Raw genomic sequence first — 22,153 nt, 5'->3', positions numbered from 1 at the left:
ACTTATGAGAATTATTGAAATAACATGATGACTTACTTATCTCGAAGTAACAAATTGTCGACGGTTCCAGCGAAGAGCAGTACAGACGAGAGATATACGAAAGACGTGGTAAGGATAGCGCAGATGGTACCTATAGGAATACTCTTTTGTGCATCAGCCAAATCACCCGAACGATTTGACCCAGCCATGATACCTGAAATTTTTGTAGTGATGATAATTTTAACGATGGTGTTCAGTGAGGATGAATAGCAGTATTTTTAAAAAAATAACTGAAAACCTTGTGCTTACGAGGGTTTAATAGATACACATAATTTATTTTCATTGCGTAAGCGGGTTAGATTTTTATTGTTTTGTAAAAGATATACTTACCAGTAACAGATGGGAAGAAGATACCAATCAATATGGTGAAGGTTGTCGTAAGATCTGCATAGACTTGATTATAAGTTGGTCTTTCCATTTGTTCGATATCTTCGGGTTCTTTACCATAAGCAATGTACTGACCCTCGTGAAGGAAGGAATCTTGTAAGTTATCAAAGAAAACTCCGCTGGCCAGACCCTGAAAGATGTAGTGCTTAGGTACTGAAGTTAAACGGTTTGAAGTTAGTTTAGATTTTTAATGTGTCAAGTTGTTACCTTAATACCCTGAACGATGCTGATATTGTGAGAAATATAGTAAGGATCACAGGTGTTGTTGGGGCAGAACAATTGGTGCAATTCTCCTGTCACATTTTTGGTACAGTTGCTTATGTGAATATCTTTGAGCAGTCGCTTTCCCAGAACACACAGTCTGTAGTAAATAAAAATAAACATATGGGTAACAGAACCGTAGGCCGACTGTGAATAATGCATTGCAATAAAGAAACTGACATAAGGGTTTACTTACTGTAGTTTGTCGTTTCCGTTAAAGTTTACGAATATTCCTACATATACGGCCGTGATGGAGAGAATAACACATGCTAAGGCCACTGTGGCGAACTTGTTCACAAACTTGACACCGACGAACACAACCATCCCCATAACTAGAAGTAATCCAGTGCCATAAACACGGAAGTTATTGTACATTGCTTCTGGGTCCTTAGTGAAGTCGCCGAAGATCGATAGCCACGGAGCCATATAAGTCTGCCAAAACGAAGTAATACATGTTAACTTTAATTTGAACAGTTATGAAAAGATTAGAACTATCCAATTTAGAAAGAATCACAATAAAGGCTCTCTTCAAAAAAAATTTAAAAAAGAAAACGGGACAAAGTATCTAAGCGATTAACTTGTTTATTTTCAAGTTAAAAAACGACCAAAAATCGTCAGGGTTTCATAAAATATTAGTATTGGAGGCACGAGCGGAGTTAACAATTACTTTTATACTGAGAGCGGGAAGTTAGCGAGTTTGCGGAATTGTATTCTGTCCACGAGTTGAGGGTTTGAAACTAGTCTCGACCACTCACAGAAATTACCGTAATTGAATTGCGATATTGGTAGTGATGAAAGTATAAATGAAAGTAGAATATAAAGCTGCTTTACGAATAAGAGTCTCATAAATCATATTATGTCTTCCATTAGTTGCAAAAGTTAGAAATAAGACCTTTATTGCTTTATTTTTTAGAAATAGGCGAAGTACATACTGAAAAGGAGTAATTGATTTTGGAGTTCTCTAAAACTTACCAATACAATTTCTACTGCACCGACAATATACATGGCCGCAGCAAGAGTGGTTCCAGTGTAAAACAGCATGCCAACCGCGCCGCCGCACTCCGGACCAAGCGATCTTCCAATCATGAAGTAGGAGCCACCAGCAGGAACCACGCCGTTCGTTGCAATTGCTGACATCGATATCGCGGTAAGCATCGTCTGAAAACAACCATAAAACATACTTAATCATACAGGTAAATGAGATTCACTCCTTAGGGAAATTTTGGAGTGGGTAGGTTTTTATTATAGAAATATATCATACCACTACTGGTAACCCTACGGATAACATATGCTGTAGCTAATTAACGTTTTAATCATGCTATTAAATAAAGTTAATAACATAGCACATCGCAGCGTGTAAGAAAATGTGTTATTAAATCATTCATATTTCATCTTTCATTTCGTTTCAATGTTTATATTAAAATAATCATAGGGGACATCTCTACGTATATAAAGAGATTAGTCGTGGGAAGCTAAATCAAATGACAGATTGCTTATGAACATGCCGGTGTACATTTCCGTGAAGAGTCGAGAGGAATCGCAGTTCCTCTCGACTCTGATGGGGCGTGATGCAATCCATCCTAACAGCTTAGTAATTATTCAAGTGGCAAATGAACCAGTGAACGTTGATTGCTGCACGTCCGTTTCAGCCTGTCACGACGCCGACGGCTCGGCTCAGCCACTGTGGTAGTATGATTGAAATTAATAGATGATTGGCGTTAGCATCTCCGATCAAATCTAGAGCAGATCATTTCAGGCTTACTTAAGTAATAATTAATGGTCTTGATGATAATCCCCTTTTCGGAAAAGTATCGCGACCGGAATTGACCCTGATGTTAATCTAAATCTAACTGCAACAAGTTTATTACACAAATAGACAAGAGGCTTACCGTACAACAGCATGTAAGCACAATCAGGAAGCCCTGTATAGCGCCAGCGGTGCCGACGACCCATGTCAAGCGGATGAAAAGGATCACACCAAAGATGTTCTGAATACAAGGCAGGTAGCACCCGATGAGCGTGCCCATGCGAGCTGGAGGCGCGGGCTTGGGAGCGTCTGGGTCCGCCGCCGACGCCGTAGGAATGGTGTTGGAATAGTCTGCCAGAGAACTGAGGAAAGTGGACGCACGCGGTCGATCTTCGATTTCGTCCTATGGCAAAGAGAAAATAGATTACTTAAACAAATGTCACAGTGTTTATTGAAGTAAATATAACGCTACTTTTATTATATCCGGGTATAGTATAAGTGCCAAAATTTAACAGGAATTTAGCAAGCAAGGTGTGGTTAATGTTATTTAGGTTATTAAAAAAGTAAATATTTCTCAGTCTTGACAAAATATCCACGAATATCAGTCAGTTTCTAACAACTCGAACTTTCAAAACAAATCAAATCACTATCCGCTCTTTCATATTGCAAAAGCTTTTATATTCTTTTAGAGAGTGATTGTGGTTGCAGTTGAATACGATTCCATATTTCCAATTAGCACGGCGAAACAGAACAAAAGGGATCTGCAGTGGCCCCGATTTGGTTTAAATTTTTACAAAATATAGATCAGTTGAAATGTTGCATCATTACCGAAAGTGGTATTATTAAAACCCTTCAATTTAGGCAAATTGGTTGTGCTCTTATCTTAATTCTGTCAAGAAAATTCACCGGCTGGCGTAAATTTGAAAGATGGTTTATATTCTGAGCGACTTAACTAGACTTAGTATAACGTTTTAGCTTCAGTTAACAAACTCTGGTCGCAGGTTTTAGTTTGAGATTAATGAGGTCTGTTGATTTTTTTTTGATTTTCAAGGGTGCGGTTTTCATTACACTGTAAAAGTAGCTAAAATACACCAGCAAAGCTAGACAGTTTGAGTACCAGTAGAGCTGCTTGTGTAAGATTTCGTCGTTCATCGTCGAGCATTACTGCATTCCAGTGTTGAAGGGAAAGGCTGGCGAAATTACTGGCACATGGGATTTTTCAACTTATGTTTCACAGTGACGGGCTCTGTGGCAGTGCCCCTAAGATCTGTGGGAAGTTCTGAGCGGCACTGCCACTTTTATGGACAGGCGTGTCGCTTACAACGACGAGGCGCTCTTGTTCGTTCGGTCACTACCGGTAGCGGTTCTACTGTTCCAGTTACTTGTTATTTAAGTCTATACTATTTATTAGAACTATAATTTGTTTACTTATCGACCTATCCAATTTATGGTAGCATATATAAATAATATGCAAAGTCCATAAATATATGTCGGAGTTAAGACCGGAAAGGGAGACGTCGAAGGAAACACCCTCAGAGCATATTTAGTCAGGAATTACTTTATAATCGGCTTATTCACTCTTCGTTATCAATTCGTTCAGCTGGCGGTGAAATAGTAAAGTCAACTGATTGCAATTAGTTGTTTTATGCACTTTTCACACTAATTAGTCCGAAAGTATAAGAGATGGATAAGGTTGAAAAAGTTCAAAATTCAAAGTGCAAAGAGAGCGAGGCGGTACGTCTTCACTGTCCAAGCAACTTACAAAAGAAGTTCCCTCCCTCCGGCCATACCCAGTTTGAGCTATCAAACTGACGTGACATTTGCAAACAAAGAAACCATGATCGATACCAGTTGAAATGATTCGTAGGTAGCTTAGTAAATCTTTTATCTAATTAATTACATTTGCAGTGATAGCTGGCTCCGACATATCGCACTGCTATTACAATAGTGTTGAAACTCAAAATACGTGAAATTCAAGATTGTACCACTTCTGAACGTAAAATTTGTTTCTCTACACGTTAATAAAATTGTCATTACAATATTGTAAGAAATCATGAAAATATATCCCTTAACCCAGAATGAGACAAACGTTTTGTGGGCTAGATCTGGATAAAACAGTCCTTACTCAAAAATAAGAAAAATAATTTTTTACTTTTATTTTCAAACATACTCCTAATTGGCAAGTGAGAGTTGTTTAGATGTCTAACAAATTTTAACCTATACATAAATTATAATAATCTTTCACGGGAACTGAGTAATTAGTTTTCTAGCTATTCTGAATAAATTTACTTTTTGAGTTAATACATTATTGTATTAGCAGTGCGATATATATAAAGATGATCATACTTTAGGCGCCATGCGCCTCAGCATCGTTTGCGTGAAAATCGATGAAATTTTTTTTTTTTTTTTACATAGCCCCGCACTAGGGAAACCCTGTGTCGCGGGTGCCATGGACACATACATAGACAAACACAAATTACACTAAGTTAAATTATATTAAGTAAAATTGTGAAGCTGGTGAATATTTCCACTCGCAATTGCAGACGAGATTTTTGCTCGCACACGGGATTAAATTTAGGTACGATTTCGACTAGTAAATGGAGAATAAAATTCTATTTTTAGTTAACTGACGAATTTGAAATACCGCATATACTCGACAGGTTTTAACGTTATAAAAATATATTTAATAATAATCCGAACTTCTAACGACTAACAGTGGTGTGTATAGGGCATTAGAGGCGTCGATCTTTTACTTTATTACTTTTGTCTCGATAGTAAGCAGTGGTAAAGTAATTAAAGTAAAAAAAAACCGACTTCAAAAGTTTGTTTATCTGCTTCCGCTGTGTTCGTTACCACGGTCTCCTCAGCTATAACTGAAACGTATATGAAAGTCCACGTCAAAATGAATCATTTGACACAAGGTAGCTGCTGTACTGCTGAGGAGTTCTTCTCATCTGTCTGTCATTTCCATTATCAGATCAGCTCTAGGCCACCATAACATTTTATTTTTATTGGAATTACATCTATTTGCCAAGTTTTATTGAAATCCGTTAACGGAAAGTGGGTGAAATTCAATAAACCGGATTCACCCTGTAATTTGCCAGGCTGTGGAATATTTTACTCAAATTTGAACGGTACATCTACTAGAATCATCAGAAATCGGTACATAAGGTCACAGTAATTGACTAACATAAACGGAGAATAGAAAAAAACAGTCGAATTGAGTAGCTCCTCCTCCTCCTCCTCCTCATTTTACAAAAAAATCAGTTAAAAGAAGGAATGACTTTCAATAATTTATATTAAGATCTGAGAGCACTGCCACTGCGCCCGTCACCCTGAGACATAAGTTGACAAGTCCCATGGGTGTGTAATTTTACCAGCACCCTTACCTTTCAAAACCGTAACACAGTAATGCTGACATTACTGCTTGGTGGCAGAAATAGGTAAGATGTCAGTACTTCCCTGGGTGAACTCTTTCACAAGGAGCTCTGCTGCTACTAAATTTATTATATTGAGTTGATTGCTACAGGCGGTTCGTCATAATAAGGATCTAGACCGGGCAAGTCTCTCAAGAGTTATGTCGCTGTCGATGACACAGTATTTGTCACGTAATCAGCTCATTTGCTTTTCCATCTTCTAAGCTCATTTGTCACATACATTCTCCTCATTCAATATATCTCCGAGAAATTTGTGCAAAAGTTAATCTAACAAATATGAGAAGTAATGTAAAATATGTTTTTTATACTTTATATTTAGTATGTTAAGCGAGTCATCGTCATTAATCCATTTATACGTTCCACTGCTGCACACAGGTCTAATCTTAGAAGTTTAGACCCCAGTTCGCGACGCTGACCCAATGCGGGTTCGGAATTTCACACGTATTCCGAGTGTAGGAACCCTTCTTCGACGTGCATATTTCATCACGATGTTTTCCTTCACCGAAAAGCTTAATTCTGAAAAACTTAAGATTCGAATCCACGGCCTTGAAAGGCGGTAGATCACGATTAGGCCACCACGGCTTCTTTTGTTAAGCGAGTAATCTCGTAAAGTTCCCTTGTGATGCAAACGTCATTTTTAAAGCCAGCAATTGTCTAAACACAGCAGTAAATTGCGCTTGGCAATAAAATAAAGGGATAGTCCGAAATGCCACCAATTTATCACAGGGGCTTTTTCGTATTTGTTTTCATTTGTCCGGGTGCCATTATTTCGCACTTTATTTGAAATCCGGCTGTTAAGCGCGGGGTGGGCGAAATAAAGTTCTTTGTTCATTCTCTGTCGTATGTCGGTTTCATTAAAATCGGATTGGAAATGGTCTTCTAGCTTCAAAGTCACTCACATTATCTCTGCTCTAACCCGTAAAACAAATGGTTGATTTAATTTTGTTTCCTACTTTTGTTCGGTCAGCGAAAAGTACCCTTATCACCCAAATACATCAGAGTTGTTTGTTTGGCAGATTTGATTATATTTCAATTTGGGTTGAGTGTTTTATTTAGGGCGAAAATGTTTTATATTTTGTTTCCTGATAAAACGTGAAATGCTGTAGTTTGTAAAGAAAATATTATCGATGATCGTTGGCGGTGTGAGAACTCTTGACCTCGATGGAGACGAGGGGCTTCGGTATGCAGTATCCGGTATCGACGAGTGCCAAGTGGAGGCCTTCTCACGGCCTCGACGAGAGAGTTTGTCTCATTTGATCAGGGCCACATACACCTTTGCGATTTGGTCCTACTCGAAAAGTTGCTTCATTTCGTTTAAATGTTTAGCATCAAAAATTTGCTACTTTTAAACATTTTTTATATTGGGAGCATGCTTCGACTAGCTATTTGTTTTTTTTGTACTGTTTTTCAAGTTACGCTTTAGAATGGAATCCTAAAAGCTATGTTCGGTTTCCAGAATAAAGCTTTGCATTTGAAAGTTCTGCTAAATAACACAAAAATACCAGAACACTTGATATCTAAATTGGATGCAATAATGTGTAAACCAATATGATCATAGCTTTGTGAAAAAGGCAACTAAAGATTTTTTCGTTCTTTTTGATAGTTTGTTCTAAAATTTACTTGTAGAATGAAAACTTTTGAAAATCACAACCATTTATCATTCCTGAGGTGACAACAGCAAAACTTTTTATTTTACAAGTAAATTTTAGACCAAAGTATGTTTGCCACCAGAGAAGTACTGCTACCTTACCTATATCTGCTGCCAAGCAGTAATGTGAGCATTGCTGCCTTCCGGTTTGGAAGGATAAGGGTGCTGGTGGAATTACGGGCACATGAAACCTGTCAACTTATGTCTCAGGGTGATGGGCATAGTGCAGTGCCCCTAAGAGCCTATACGATTAACAGCCCTAAGTTCACGCGCCGTAAACGCGCGTAATTTGCGCTTTTACGCGCTGTAGTGAATCGAATCAAACGCGCGCAAACATCGCGTTGCAAGCAAGAAGCTTACATAAAATTTCATGTAGTTGCTTCATTTGAAAAATTAACCGAAATTAAACAAACAACACTAAAATTGTCTCTTATCAAAATGCGCGATACATATGCGCGTCGTCGGCGTGTGCTTAGGCTCTTAAGTGGCACTGCACCTGTTATGGATAGGCGTGTCGCTTACCACCAGGCGCTCGACTTGTTCGTCCCGTCACTTGGTATTATAAAAAAAAAAACAGTTTTGATACAACAACGATCTTTAGGTGCCATTTTCGCAAAACTATGATCATGTTGCTTGACACATTATTGCTTATCAGCATCCAATTGTAATCCAATTCTATTCACTTAAAAATTATTATATTAAAGCTCGTATGAAACTAATTTTTAAGTATTGCTTACTGGTAGTTGCAGACACTACAATTTCAATGAAATAATTGTAGTAGGTATAGGTTTCTAAACAAATCCGATTATACAATTGACAGAGTTGTCAATTTTAGAACGAAACTATTGTGCGTTTTTCATTACTTGGTAACAAGTAACCTACATTACTGTACACGATCTGTAATTGATGCGTAGCTTACCTATATGTACATTGTTTTAGAAACACAGCAGGAAACGAAGTAAACGAGATTGAATTTAATATCCGGCGTCGAGCATCGTACAATCAAGTTTGCTTCAATGTAGGCACTAACAAGGTTTACTATACCACTAAAGCGATGATTCCGAAACTCGTGTATCAGTTTGTAAATGTATATGATACTTAAAATTTATCACTAATAACTAGGGAATGCGATCCTGCGGGATAGTCTCAGTCCCGGTATTTGCTGGATTGAAAGATTCTGATCTCGCGGGATCCTGGTACTTGCTGGATCATATATATATATATCATATGCATATGCATGATATATACATAGAATGATAGTTTCATATCAAACGAACTGTCACAAGTGAGGCAAAAATCAAATTCATGTAGGCTAGTTTTAGTAGTAGGTTAATTTTCGGTTTTAGTGAATATTTATATAAAAATACAAGTTGAAACGCGTTACTTCCTTGTGGAATGTGATGTTAGTATCTATTTTATGTTTGTCTGACGTATTTTTATACTCATTAACCGCACATTTCGTCATTTTTAGCTAAAATTCTGGAGCTGTTCGCGGTGCAAGTTGACCTTGAGCACTGAAGGCCCGCCCGCTCGTATAGGCCCTTCTGGCACGCTTCAATTTGCCTCACTTAGCGTGTGCGGACTAGGTTTCTATGCGTTATTATTCTAAGGATATATATATTATGAACATTTTGATGTGTACGGGGTGAGGTTAGGTTAGGTTAAGTTTTTCTTGTGTTTATTTTACTACATTTTATTGTGTTTGTTTATTTTACATTACGTATCGTTTTAAATGTATAAAACTTAACATATCAAAACAGCACACTTGGGCGGTGATGAATTTGTAAAAATATAATATTAGAAATGCAGAGGGGTCTACCTACAATATTAATGAATATACCTAAATAAATATTAGACAACATCACATACGTTGCTCTGGTCCGAAAGTAAGTAGATAAAGCACTTGTGTTATGGAAATCGGAAACAACGACGACGGTACCGCAAACACCCAGACCCGAGACAATATTAACCAAAAAAGTTTTTCTACACTGAGCCGGTATGCTACTCGACCACGGAGTCGTCAAATAAAGAAAGCTACAAATAAATTTCTGTTAGTGCCTACTTGTTACGTACTTAAAACATAATCTATAAAAAAAATTTATAACATGATTTAATTTAAATAATTGAATGTATTGCGGTATAGTTGTTCTTTCAGTGTCAAAACCATATCGTTTATACATCGAGTATATAACCAGAAATAGAGACGAAATAAGTGTCATATATTCCTGGTAACACATTAACGATACAGCTCTTATAAATATCAACTCCCGTTTGTACTGAAATATAGACAGGCCAACTACTGACCTGTGTGTACGTCTCCGTATATTCCAAAAATATTCCGTATTTATTGTAATAAAGATAATATTTCTAATAATGCCGTGCTGTGTTCTATTTGGTGGCGTGGGAAAAACAGCAAAACATCTACTTACAAAACAAACGGAATCCCATTTCCCAATCATCCCAATATTAAATACGTAATTTTGCAATTTTCGTTCATTATAGCAAAGCTCAAGTTAACTGGTCGATTTGAAGTGAAACTGTTGACGACACCCATTGACGACACCCGTCAATTGTTTCGAACTCGGGCTAGCCAATCGGAGCGCAGTTGTCACAGTAATGATATGGCAGAATAGTTTTCAAACAAATTAAATGACATTTCGTCTCTATTTCTGGTTACATACTCGATGCGTTTACATAACTGAAATTTATGTAACTGCACGTCATATCTGTTTTATTTTTATACCAACCCGAACTGCCTCTGGTCACTCGTTGCGTGTCGAAAGTGGAGGGTCGACTTATGTTTATCATGAGAGTATAAGAATATCAAAAACTCTTTGTGATACACATCCGCTGTGTTTTTCGACCTTTATCGTAGGAGAAACGGCTATAACAGAAAGTTATGACGAAACTTTCGTCTTCCCATAACATTATTTCAGGGCGAGTGACCTAAATATACCTATAAGCATTTTTGTATTTACGATGGTACGAAAAAAGCTTTCGAATTCACAACATGCATAACCAAAAAGTAGATTGCAAGGCGCGGCAGCTGCGGTAGATATAACATGATATAACCCAGAAGAGCAATCTTGTTCAATAATGCACGCGCCATTTGCCAGTACAATTTACCTTGTTACTTGTGGCATGGTGATGAGGATTTTACCCTTGGAGAAATATTCCAGCACGAAAATTGCGTACGTAACGTAACATATCGTCATTTCTTGGTCATATTTTTATTAGGTCTGGTAAAGAGAGTATATAGATGATGATATCTAACATTCGTACGTTACCTAATTTTCTATTCTGCCGCCAAGCAGTAATGTCAGCATTACTGAGTTTCGGTTTCGAAGGGTAAGGGCGCTGGTGAAATTACAGGCACATGGGACTTGTCAACTCTCACGGTGACGGGCGCAGTGACGGTACTTCTAAGATCACTGCAACTGTTATGGATTAGTGTGTCACTTGCCACCAGGCGCACGACTTGTTCGTCCGTCACTTTGTATTATAAAAACTAAAACAAAAAAAGGTTTTTTAGTTTTTTAATAATAATATAATAAATCATTTATTTCCACCAACATGGATCCATACATTACAAAGATTTATTAAACTCAAAAATAAAATTGAGTATAAAATCAAAATGGAAAGTAAATTTAAATAATATAAATCAAATAAAGTTACAATTAGAATACTATTTTACATTTAGTCAATAGATGCACCACGTTACAATGGTTCAGGTATTGACAGTCACTTTGACAGCAATGTCTTTAGGATACTGTTGCGGCTTTTAATGGTATCAAGTGACGGAATGAACAAGTCGTGGTAAGTCATGGTGGTAAGCGATAAGCCTATCCATAACAGTTGCAGTGCCCCTCATAGCTTTAAATTGCAAAGAATTGACCCTGGCTCTGCGACCGTCTCAGGGTAACGGTAAAATCGACAAGTCGCATGTGCCTGAAGTTTCACCAGCACCCATACATACCCTTCATAACTTCTTCAAAAGCGTTCCCCAGTAATGCTTATATCATTTGTAGTACTTTCCTTGTCGAATTCTTTCACAAGGAGTTCTACTGTTACTAAATTACTATGTTACCCAATGGGTTACCTATCAGTAGTCCGAAATGACCTTTTCCAGAAATAACGTTTGGTCGAAATTTCATAACCTCGAAAGTAATTTTGATAGGAAAATGTTTTTTCTTTTAAACCTAACTTAACCTAACCTAACCGAACTTAATTGTGTATTTGCGATAAACACTCAACATATCCTGAAAGAACAACTGTTTCGTTATAATTCGGTGCTCGGTGTAATGAAAATTCTAACAAACGTTATTTCGGACAAAAAAAATTTCGACTTTGTGATAGGTTACCTGCCCAATGACGTCGAAAGAAACAAAGGGCTCGCAGTTATTTCTGTAAATGAATAGGCTTAGCCATTCAAGGCGGTAACGTTGCCAGACTCCAGGGTACCATGATTTCTTTAAATATAATAACGAACTCTTGACCATATTCTAAATCGAAGTTATAACTGACGATGGTATGATATGTTTCTAATAGAAAAAACCGGCAAGCAGTCCACTTTTCTGCGATGGTCAAGATTTGGAGGTCTTCATTTCACAAGAAAGTCGCTCCCAATGTGTCTTTTTGCTTTTCACTTCACCGATTCCTAGGCAGCTATGTGATATCGGACAGAGTCATCCAAAAGGCGGGATATACTGCATGCACAAGTGCAGTTGTGCTTGATAAAGTTTTAAAACGTATTCAGATGTGTTTGTCAGAAGAATTTCCAAATATTCACTATAGCCTGGAATCGCCCCAAATTTTAGTTTTCGGGTGGTGCATTTAATTCTTTTGTCGTACGTATTAAAAAGGAGGGATTAAAGTAAATCGGTGGTATGTCATTGACATAAGGACACCCTTATGTGGTTAGTCGGTCGAAGGAGGAATGTTGAGGGTGAAACTAAAATGTAAAGTTTCAACGTACGCTTTCCGAAATGTATCCAATAGATAACTGACAAGCAGTCCGCTTTTCTGCGATGGTCAAGATTTCGAAGTCTTGATTCCACAAGAAAGTCGCTGCCAACAAAAGTCTATTTGCTATTCACTTCACCGATTCCTAGGCAGCTATGTAATATCGGTCAGAGTCGTCCAAAAGGTGGGGTTATACTCTATGCACGAGCGCACTTGTGCTTGATAAAGTTTTAAAATATATTCTGATGTGAAGTATCTACCGCCTGGCATTGAAAAGGTTGCCTGTACTATTTATTAGCGGCCAAAGTCGACGTTGGATAGTAAGTCCAAACTATGCATCCCAAGTTGGTCACTTATGACGGATAGATATCGGACAGTCGGAGTAAAGTGAAATGTACTCCATTTTGCAACGTAAAGACTCGCCTTTCTTTTGGTGGCACTAAACCAGATCCTATTTGTGTCTTCCCATTAGGAAATCGCTTTCAGGTACAGGTTTGACTGTGCTTATCATTTATGAAGAATCTCTCACCTGTTGGCACGAGTATATGACGCGTATCTCTCCACCATTATGTTATCGTCAACTAAAAAAACCGGGCCTCGACAGCAGATTATTGACGTGCAGTAAGAATAGAGTTGCGGACAAGACACATCCCTGAGGTATAACGGTATTAATATCGTAAAGAGCATGCAACTACACGGATTGAGCAGTTCCTTAGAAAATAACCTATTTATAATTGGAAATGATACTATTCTTTTGGATCTAAATCGCATATATTTGTTTTTTCAGACAAACCGACGTTTCGGGTCTTTTACAGGACTGCGATGGTAAAATCATCCACCAGTTATGTCTAATATTAATGCAAATCATCCTATATTCACTACTGTTACACGAGTTATTAATTACATACCTTATTTTTTAAATTTTAATTTTTTTAATTCCAATTTACGCTACATATGTTTTACAGCTAACCTATCACAAACACGAATTTTCTTTTTCCGAAATAACGTTGGTTCGAATTTTCATTACACCGAAAACCGAATTATAACGAAATCGTTGTTCTTTCAGGATATGTTGGATGTTTATCGCAAAGACACGGTTAGGTTCAGTTAAGTTAGGTTAAGTGTTCGGTTAAATAGTTAAAACAAAAAACATTTTCCTCTCAAAATTACTTTCGAGGTTATGAAAATTCGAGCAAACGCTATTTTTGGAAAATGTCATTTCGGACTACTGATAGGTAACTGTTTTACAAAATTATTTTATTATAACAATATAATTTTATTAAATTGAAATTTATTATTTAGAAATAATGGTAATTAGAATCAATTAAAACATATTACTTAGTACTGCAGTTTTATGTCTGCTTGTGATTTTTCATCAAAGGAAATAGTGAATCCTAAACTAGTGGTACAGAGAAACCACCTTCTTTGTTCAAATTGGGATGATTTTTAATTTCAATGGCCTCTAGCAACTGGGTAGGTAACGGATTTTTTTTTAGTAAAGACCTGGGGTTTGTCGAACTTAATTGAGCGTGTAGGTTTATCCATGATATGCTTGCAGACTGCAGAATTATTTACGCGGCAGTGTTTGACGTGAGCTATATGTTCTTTGACGCGGGTACAAATGTTTCGCTTCGGTTGTCCGGTCTCCCTTATATTAGTTAGTAGAGGACCTTACGAAAGAGTTCGTCAATAGAAGTACTGCCACCTTACCTAATTCTGCCAGTAATGTAACCATTAGGTACTGCGTTCCAGTTGTGAAGCGTCAGAGTGCTGGTGAAATTACAAACACATGAGACTTGGCAAGTTATGTCTCAGGGTGACGGGAGCAGTACAGTACCCCTCAGATCTTTGCGATTTAAAGCTCTGAGCGGCACTGGAACACCAGGCGCAAGACTTGTTCGTCCCGTCAATGACTCACTATGATACCACAAAAAAGGTCTCCCAAATAATATTTCTATGAGTAATCTTATCGCAAAAACTATATACTCTTTGTTCTTCTTAAGTTATCGTGATTACTACATATAGGAAATGAAACTACTTTTTTGGATCTAAATTGCATATCGTCGGCTAAATCTCCATTAATGTGAACTTTTGAGTCGGCACAAAATACAGAGTTGCTAGAAACAATTATACAACGATCTATGATTGTACCTTTATTTTATAACTAAAAAGGGTCTACAAATTATATTTTAAGCTTTAATTGCCTGAAATTGCGCTTGAAGAGTAAAAAAGGATTGTTCCCTAAAAACGGAGTTACGAGGTTTTCAAATTTAGCTGACGGTAGGGTTAGGTAGTTTCTGTTTGTATTTGTATGTGTATATTCAATAATATTAGTACATGTCTGTGAGCATCTTTGTTAACAAGTTTATTTACGATTTATATATCCACATGAAACTATGCACAAGCGGTTAGTAGTTTTTCAGTTTCTTCACAATGTAGCGAATATTTTCAAAGAACAAGTTTACGTTTACTTGGTACGACTATGTTTCTTTTTTAGCAGTGTTAGTCTGGTTTTTAGTAGTCTATCCCACATCTTTACGAAGCAAAACATCGTGATGTAACCAACGTGTTCGAGAAGATATGGTATATGACTATTTGAAAAAGTGTGAAATATCCAACCCGCTTTCTTAAGAGTGTGGTGGCTTTAGCTTTAATTTTCCTTATTACGCAAAATACGTTTAGGTACACAAAGTATTAATAAACTATACACTGCTAGCGCTTTATATTAAAACTCCTCGCATTTTCGCCACAGGTGTAACTATGCATACTTTCCAGCAATATAGCTTTTTTATTAAGACTAATATTTTACGTCGCAGAGTGCCGCGCCCTACGTGAGCGGTTTATGTAAATGTTTAAGTAATGAAATATGGCTTTATTGCCGTTAAATTTCCTTCAGATGTAAGACAAAAAGAGTTCATCTTCTTTCATCACCGTTTGACGAATTCCTCTTTATTCGCATTACTTGCATTTACACGTAGTTATTTACAGTCGGTGCCCTCACTTAAGTATCCACTATTTGTATGGCACTTAGTACAAATAATGGATACATAAGTGAGGGTACCGATTGTACAAAGGTTAGTTAATGAATGTTATTGTACATTAATTACTTATAACAAAAACTACACCAAAAATAAAAAAAACGTTTACTACATTATTGTACATGCACAATAATATTATATTGCTTGAAATTTTAAATGGAATAAAGTACGACACTAGTAAACTCGAGGCAATAGCGCAAGAAATTGAAGTGCTACGATCGCTTATGCTACAAGCGAGTTACGTCGCTCCGAGACCAACAGCGACGAATCGCACGGGTCAGCGACGGCGCACGTAATATAACGTACTCTGTAGGTTCTGATTGGTGCTCGATTTATTTAGGTTTCCTCTCCTCCCTCGGAATATCTTCAAATCCGATCAAGAAATTGGCTCACAAATGTTATTCGAAGTAAACGTTTAGATTAGACGCGAGAAGACGATGATTAAAATGTTTTCGTAATTTATTCCTAGAAAAAAAATATTTGGAAAAAATTCAGGAAAAAAGAAAGAAAGAAAATATATTTGTGCACTGATCACAATGACACCAGAAAAGAAAAAAAAGAAAATGAAACAAAGGGGAAAAAAAAAATCATAACCAAATCATTAAACGTAAAACATAAATAATGACGAAACAAAAAACAAATAAAGCAGATATATATAAATTTGATTAAATTAAAACACGAACTATTCACAAAAATAATAAAAAGAACACTAGAGATACTTTGCGTGGGTCACAAACTCAGATTTGAATAAGATTACGAGTACATATTCGTGGTAAACCGCTGTTGTTATGCGACATGATAAACATACTTTTAAAAACTTTGGTCATAATTTACGAGAGCCTTTTATGGCACCCCAGGTCGATAGGTAACCTCGCAGTTCTAACTAGAAAATTATGGATTTTGCGTCATGAAATTTATTAGTTAGGGCTACTTTTTAAGACGGCCTCTAGTGGTCCATGATTTTATAGATTTTCTCGCACGGCCGACGACCATCGACAGTCACAAACCGGCCCCACCCATTTCATATCAATAAATAAATAACCTTTTTCGTTATGCGTTGATTCATGCACCGTTACGGATGCGTCTGTGTTACTACAGACGATTTTCTTTTCGCGAGCAAGTGTGAGTAAATGTGTAAAATCACGGAACGAGGAATTCGCTCTTATAACTATAAAGTATCGTATCTGTCAAAATAAAAACTCTGTAAACGTGTTGAGAGTTGAGACACGAGACATAAATGCCATTGTGAATTATGGCGTTTTGCATTTGACAACATGTGGTTTAGTTTTTTTTTAAAGCAGAGCTTGACACAATATGAATTTGGTACTAATAATAAGCGATACTTACATGATAAAGGTACAGATTGGTGTCGCATCCATTGTCCTTTTTCTTAGGCAACCCATGGTCATCGGTATCACCTGAAACAAAATAAAGGTCTCTTTAATCTGACAGCTATAAATGAGCTTATTTTTTCAACTTCTGAATTGAACCCTGTAAGGGAGTTACCAGACTGTCGACAAAGAATCCCATTAAGCCGGTTTGAAAAAGCTGTAAGTCTGTGTAATAAAAGAAAAAAAGACGTTGTGCGAGAGCGAGAGCAGTTGTCCAAGTGGAAGCGAAACATGTTACATCTTTTTCACAATACAAATCTATTTGAACTTATTTACATATAATTGTTCACCAAGTCACCACACGTGTAAATTGGTACAATTCATAATAAATCGTCTAACACAACCACGGTTTAAAGTGACAAATGATACAATTTGCTTTTATTGTTACTTGCAGAGAATATGTAAAGTTAACTTTAATTATTGATTAACCACAATATTGCTACTGAAATTCCTTTTTAGGAAAAGTAACTCATTCAAAACTAGAACACATAACTAAAAAGTTATGAACATACAAAGATTCAAATTTTACAAATCCGTTTTTCTCGAAACACGAATTTCTGAATTAGCGCACTTTAAATTTTCTTGTGCAAAATACACGCGTTTAGACTCAACTAACAAACTTAACCTCTCTGCTTGTTGTATACCGTGTATTGCACTACTTGACACTACCACATAACATTTTATTTTTTAATTACTTTCTTTAAAACAGTCCAAGTTCGTTACAGTTTAATCAGACTTCGAGAACCTTTGAACCAGTTGATTGTAATTTACCTTTATAGTTTCACCTTTGTTGAAAACAAGTTGTAAAGTGTTGTACTTAAATAGATGCTTTACGGTGTGAAAACGATAATAAAGTAGGGACTTTTCTGTACTTCAATACCGTTTCCGGTTTCCAGTTGACCTTTATCAAGCGAGGTACGTGTTTTGAATACTTCCAACTAGGTTCAGCAGTCATTTCCTTTTTGTAGGGTTCAATAGCTTTCAATATTTAGCTTAGAAAAGAGCAATTGAAATACCTAATTGAGTAAAATTTTATAAATTTTTTAATGGTTGTCATTTATACCTTGATACCGCACGGGCTATTGGCCAACCGAATATATTGCTTGTTAAATGATTTCTTGACATTTTCGTTTTTTTTTGTGTTTAATCAATCTAACAATTGTCGACCTTGGTTCTGGGCGATTGATAGCCCTAGGCGCGTCTCTAGATAGTTCCGAAATGTTAAAAATAAAAAATTATTCAAGTAAATTGTGCAACAGAAAAAACTAGATGAAGAAATCAGTCTAACGATTTTCGAAGTTCGATGTTAGCGCTTTTACTGACTTTACGCAAGTTAAGTAAACTAGCTTTTGTATTTACGAAGTTGTCGATAACTGCTGCCGATAATTAATTTTTACGCTCCACTCAACATGTCAAAACCAGTCTTGAGTGTTATTGAATGCTATCATGAATAACATAACTTCATAGTATAGGATGTAAATTGAGGATGTTCCAGTATGTATAGGATAATATTAACAATAAAAATACAATAATATGTGCCAGACAGTCACACCAATAGCCTGGTCTTAAACTAGGTAATTCCCCGTACTATAAGTACCAGAGCAACGTAATTCACTCTGGAGCACTTCCCAGAACACCCAGATCAGAACCAATTTTGAAAAGTTTGTTTCCCATATTGGTCCTGCCGGGAATCGAACCCGGGACCTCCGCATCCAGCGCCCACAATGTCACCGTGGTCGGTATAGGATACACTTCACCAACGTCGAAGAAATAATAGAAAGTAATATTGACCTCGGCATGAAATGTGACCAAACAGTAATGAGCATTACTGCGTTCCGATTTTGAGGGGCAAGGGTGCTGGTGAAACTTCTATCTTGAGAATGTGATATCTTGCGAATATGATGTTTTGCGAACATGATATTTTGCGAATATGATTCTTAACGACAGAGGGCATGAGGACTTGTTAGCTTATGGCTCAGGGTGACGGGCGTGTGGCAGTGCTCCTGAGATCTTTGCTATTTAAAGTTCTGTGTGGCAATGCAAATGCTATGGACGGGCGTGTCGCTTAGCACCAGGCGCACGAATCCGTCCCGGTTTTAGAACGAAGTTATCAATTGTGGTATTATAGAGTTGAATTTATAATAATAATAATATAATAGTGCCAGAAAAACCATCAATTACTTAGTCACATTGTGAAAATATTTGTGCCAAATTTTTTTTTAGTAGTATTAAGTGACGGGACGAATAAGTCCCGTATGACGTATACACCTGATTTGTATGTTATGTGTTCAATTAATAATTATTTTCATTTTAAATTTGCAAAAAAACAAATTGTCTCGTGTGACCCAAATGTAACGTGCCCGATATTTACTCCCCTCTTTTTCCATTAGATATATTTGCGCTGTGTATTTACAGAACATTATTTGCACTGGCTTGATGAACGAGTGGCAGCTGTCTCATCAATGAAAGCCTCAGCTAAACAATAGCCCCGCTTTTAGAAAAGAGGACGCAGCCGTTGTGGAGTTCCAATACGCCGAATTCCCCTTTCGCCGCGTACCTATTTCGTTATTCAAATTGCTTATTTGGTCGCTACTTGCTTAAAATGAAGAAGTGATCGCTAATTAAGATTTTAAACTGAAGTAATAGGTACATCTTCTTTTTAATTAAAATAATCAAATCTAATTAGTGGCGCTACGGAAAAAAAAATTTGCAACAAGCACATTGTGCATAGTTTCCCAAAGTGGTCCCTCCTAGGTAGGGGCCTCGGAAGCAATTGCGGGGCGTTGATGCTGCCCAGACCGCATTTAAAAATACATCTTGAATTATCTACACAAACTGCACTACAAATATATAATTATTTTTGTCCTTGTGATTTTTTGTGTTAAGTTAATATAAAAAATACGTGTTTTCAATTATTTTTTGTGATGGTGGGCGTTGAAATTTTTTTATCCTATCTAAGTGGACGGTGAGCTAAAAACTTTGGGAACCCATGATTTAGAGAATTTGGCTCCTTCTTATCGTATCGATGACAGACACTATAATGCTTGCCGTCGTGGTGAAAGGATTTGCCAATTGGTGTGAAATACTGGCTGATTGTTGCACAGGGTGCGCCAGAAGTACTGGAAAGGAATGGTACGTTGTACAGAGAGGTTCAAGAAATTCATAATGTCCGCTGACTCGTTTCGTAGGTCATTTGGGAGAGCCATAGCCCCGGTAGATTCAGATTCAGATTCATTTGTTTCGCAAATATAACATTACAGTATAAATTGCACTACATGTCGAAGTATAAGAAATTATATTGAGATCGTCAGACAAAAATGAAAATTGTAAGAAAATACACAATAAAGAGAAAATTAACAATTAATTATATAAAATTGTTGTCATTAAATTACATATCAAATATCATTCTCCATCAAGGATCGTCATAAGTTGATAACAATTATACAAGAGTATGTTAATGCGGTAAAAATTAGAATAAAAATAGAAAGTACTCAATTCATTACAATTGAAAGTCCTTAAATTCATTTACAGTGTATAAAAAATTTTTCAAGAAAAGGTCTTTCAGCCGGCGGCGCCTAAATGTTTCGTCAGATAGTTCAAGTCTGAGAGTAGCGGGTAAACGCTCATAGTAAGTAGGTCCGATGACATGCGGGTTTTTCTCCGTAAGTGCCGTGCGTCGGGGGATGTTCTCAAATGACCGGTACGGCGAAGTGGGATGCCAGAAACATGTACAGTACCAAATGCAGAAAGATTATTTCTAACGTACATTATAATTTCGTATAACTAGAGTGAGTAGTGCGTCATTACAGTGCGTTGCGCTACAAATAGATTTCTGCAGGAATGTCTGTGTTTTACCCCAACCAATACGCGTACGGCACGTTTTTGCATTAGCATGACTCTATTGGCATCCGTGGAGTTACCCCATATGAGTGAACCGTACGACATCAGCGAGTGGAAATGTGCAAAATAGACCTGTCTTAATGCAGAATCAGAAATAAGCAATTTCAGTTTACGCAACGCAAAGACTGCACCACTCAGCCTATCACACAGTCTGTCAACATGGCACTTCCAGTTAAGGTTCGAGTCCAGAGTGAAGCCAAGGAACCTACTCTCATTGCATATCGGCATCGGATTGCTTGCTACACACGGAGGAACTGTGAGACCTCGACCCGAGAAAACCATGATGTTGGATTTAGTGATATTCAGCAGCAACACATTCGATGAAAACCACCTCTGGAGCTGCTCACACCCTTCATCGATTCTCTCTCCCAGCTGTATCGGTATCCCGATCGAAGGATTTTTTTTGTTCTGTTCGATCTTTGTATTAATAATTATTATAACAACATAATGGAATAATTTCACAAAAATAATGGTAAGAAAACATCGTGAAATTTAATTATTTCTTAATTGTGAGCAAAATTTAAGATAGTTTGCATTGAAATAAAGTGTAATTTTATCTAAGTGTATTAAATTTGCCATAGTCTTGAAAGATTGCAAAATAAGTACACGTGTCATGTTTATTATTTATTCCAATATTAATAAACTTCCTTTGCAATGAAAAATACAAACACAATATATGTATTCTCACTATGCACTCGAATGGGAGCACAAATTATAAAATAACAAAAACATTGTGACGAAAAAGGAAGACGAGGGGCGGACCAGAGTGCCAAAATTGTTAGAACTTTCAGGCATTGTACATTGTCGAAGTTTTCCTTTTCTTTAAAGCACACCTTTTCCTTGATTTCATAACGTTTGTTTGGCATTCTAGATTGAATGATACAAGTATTTATATTACGTACTAACATTTACCGATATTTAAAAAACGTAGAAAGCAGAAGAAACAAAAGACTTCTCGATGCTACAATTAAATGGCATCGCAAAAGAAAAAAACAAACAATTAGAAAGTACAAAAAAAAAAAAAGAAAATACTTGACCAAAAAATTTCAAAGATAATCTGAAAATAAAATTCAAATGTAAGACAAAAATATTTACAGAACCAAAACTAAACAACAACACAAATTATTTTCAAAACAAAGCTAAATATAATTAGGGATAAGAAAAGGATTTTCACTTAGGACCCATGACATCTTAATATTGTTCAAGTTTCATTTATATTCCTGTTATAAAATCGGAACTACGCAAGCGATATTCCTCGCTAAGGAGCTTACAGTTCCCTCGTTAATACCTCTGGTGACCGGAATTACGACAAGTATTTCTGCTAAAAAATAAGCTTAGCCAGT

General features: G+C 36.7%; 1 protein-coding gene across 4 annotated transcripts in view; it reads right to left on the bottom strand.

Moving 5' to 3' along the window:
• LOC113230163 (solute carrier family 12 member 6) overlaps positions 1-22,153 on the bottom strand; it is a 71,607-nt gene that overhangs the window by 7,340 nt on the left and 42,114 nt on the right. For all 4 annotated transcript variants that reach the window (XM_026463957.1, XM_026463960.1, XM_026463959.1 and 1 more), the window contains exons 3-9: positions 16,867-16,937; positions 2,577-2,837; positions 1,660-1,845; positions 884-1,119; positions 634-787; positions 370-556; positions 37-193 (exon numbers count right to left, since the gene is read on the bottom strand). In XM_026463957.1, coding sequence (XP_026319742.1) covers positions 37-193; positions 370-556; positions 634-787; positions 884-1,119; positions 1,660-1,845; positions 2,577-2,837; positions 16,867-16,937 — 1,252 coding nt within the window. The remainder of the gene's footprint in view (positions 1-36; positions 194-369; positions 557-633; positions 788-883; positions 1,120-1,659; positions 1,846-2,576; positions 2,838-16,866; positions 16,938-22,153) is intronic.

This window comes from Hyposmocoma kahamanoa, unplaced genomic scaffold, assembly GCF_003589595.1.
Source record: "Hyposmocoma kahamanoa isolate Upper Pololo Valley unplaced genomic scaffold, ASM358959v1 63, whole genome shotgun sequence".
Taxonomy (NCBI): Eukaryota; Metazoa; Arthropoda; class Insecta; order Lepidoptera; family Cosmopterigidae; genus Hyposmocoma; species Hyposmocoma kahamanoa.
This window is presented reverse-complemented; position numbering and strand designations above follow the sequence as displayed.